The sequence below is a fragment of the Aegilops tauschii genome, chromosome 3 (genome assembly GCF_002575655.3).
Source record: "Aegilops tauschii subsp. strangulata cultivar AL8/78 chromosome 3, Aet v6.0, whole genome shotgun sequence".
NCBI lineage: Eukaryota > Viridiplantae > Streptophyta > Magnoliopsida > Poales > Poaceae > Aegilops > Aegilops tauschii.
Window position 1 is genome coordinate 133,661,062 of NC_053037.3, and position 1,933 is coordinate 133,662,994.

A 1,933-nucleotide genomic window follows, 5' to 3' on the forward strand; every position below is an offset into this window, starting at 1 on the left:
TATTTAGTAGACTAGTCTCTAAGAGCATCTCCAGCCGTTCGCCCCCAAGGGTGTTTCAAGGCGGAAAATAGCGTCTCTTGGGGGCTTGTCGTGCTATTTTCAGAGTTGGGGGGGGGGGGGCTCCGGTTCCCAGCCGCCCCAATTTCGCCCCCTCCCCTCAGCCGTCGAGTTCCAACTCAGATTCGGCACAAATCCAACAAAATTTTTTACCACATAGTTCATCACAAAAATCAATACAAATCAAATAGTTCAACGAAGCAAGCTCATAATTCGAACTAGGCGTTGCCCTTGAGCCTCCATAGGTGCTCCACCAGATCCTTCTGCAGTTCTTGATGCACCTGTGGGTCTCGGATCTCCTGACGCATATTGAGGAAGGCAGCCCATGCTACCGGTACCTGGTGATCAACAGCTGCAAGAGGACCCTGCCTGAAATATGGTTCAGTGTCAAACATTGGCTCGTCCTGGTCGCTCTCAATGATCATGTTGTACAAGATGACACAACAATTCATCACCTCCCACATATGAGATTTCGACTAGGTCAGAGCGGGGTACCGGACAACAGCAAATAGAGATTTAAGCACACCAAATGCCTGCTCAACATCCTTCCTGCAAGCCTCCTGACACTTAGCAAAGTAGGAGTTCTTGCCTCCTGGCACAGGGTTTGAGATAGTCTTCACAAATGTTGACCATCTTGGATAGATGCCATCTGCTAGGTAGTATCCCTTGTTGTACTGGCGCCCATTGACCTTGAAGTTCACCGGAGGAGCATGACCTTCAACAAGCTTGGCAAAGACATTCGAGCACTGCAGGACGTTGATGTCATTGTGAGTTCCTGGCATACCAAAGAAGGAGTGCCAAATCTAGAGGTCCTGTGTAGCCACTGCCTCAAGTACCACACTGCAACCTCCTTTCGCGCCTTTGTACATCCCCTGCCAAGCAAATGGACAGTTTTTCCATGCCCAATGCAGGCAGTCGATGCTTCCAAGCATCCCATAAAATTCTCTTGCTTCATTCTGTGCTAGGATCCGAGTAGTGTCTTCAGCATTGGGTGATCGCAAGTATTGTGGTCCAAACACTTCCACCACTGCCCTGCAGAACTTGCACAAATACTCAATGGTGGTGGACTCGGCCATGCGTCTATAGTCTTCCTGTATATCACCGGGAGCTCCGTATGCAAGCATCCTCATAGCCAACCGTGCACTTCTGGAGTGAGGAGAATCCAACCGTGCTGGTGCAATCCTTCTTGCAAATGAAATAGCTGTCGAACTCTCGGATGACATTCACAATCTTGAGGAAGAGCTTCCGGCTCATCCGATAACGGTGCCCAAATACTTCCTCGCCGTATAGTGGAGCGTCGGCGAAGTAGTCAGCGTAGAGCAAGCAATAGCCCTCCATTCGATGCCTCTGCTTGCTCTTGTGGTGGCCTGATGCTGAACCACCTCGCCGCGGCTTTGCATTCTTTGCGAACAGGCCGACCAGAGCGGCGAGGATCATGAGGTGCTCTTCGTCGTCGGTGTCGGCCTCGGCTTCCTCCTCCATCAGAGCCGCGAACGCCTCGTCGTCGTCGGAGCCCATCGCCGAACAGGCAAATCGCAGAACACTTCACGGGCGTGGTGGGCGGGTAGCCGCCGGTATCCTCGCCTGCGTGGTCGGAGTCGGAGTCCTGGAAAGCTCAACCAGGAGCGGGATGGAGGCTGTCTTGGCGAAACCCTCTCTTTTCGGCGGGGGAATGGCCTTTCTAGCGGCGGAGCAGCGACTGTGGGCAGGGGGGTGGCACCGGTATCGGCATGGCGGCGAAAGGGGAAGTGGCGTTCTGCCCCGCGTGGGTCGAATCTGGGCGGGGAAAAGGCTTTCTCGCCTGACAGTGGTGGTCCACGCGCCACTTTTCCTTCCGCCGGAGCCCCAAGCCCCCCCTGGGTTCGGCCTGGGATCG

The 1,933-nt window shown here is 54.1% G+C and overlaps 1 protein-coding gene across 1 annotated transcript; it reads right to left on the reverse strand.

Annotated features, from left to right (window-relative positions):
- Positions 1-275: 275 nt before the first annotated feature.
- LOC109738603 (uncharacterized) lies at positions 276-1,133 on the reverse strand. The gene is made up of 3 exons (XM_020297696.1): positions 894-1,133; positions 553-803; positions 276-426 (listed from the first exon to the last, which is right to left on the reverse strand). Exons 1-3 carry the CDS (start codon positions 1,131-1,133, stop codon positions 276-278), a joined length of 642 nt encoding a protein of 213 aa, XP_020153285.1.
- Between the last annotated feature and the right edge of the window lie 800 nt (positions 1,134-1,933).

Coding starts and splice junctions, on each gene's coding strand:
- LOC109738603 (XM_020297696.1), bottom strand. CDS start 1,133: ATGGCCGAGTCCACCACCATTGAGTATTTGTGCAAGTTCTGCAGGGCA. Junction 804..893: donor CGAAAGGAGGTTGCAGTGTG/GTACTTGAGGCA, acceptor AACGTCCTGCAG/TGCTCGAATGTCTTTGCCAA. Junction 427..552: donor TCTCTATTTGCTGTTGTCCG/GTACCCCGCTCT, acceptor ACCATATTTCAG/GCAGGGTCCTCTTGCAGCTG.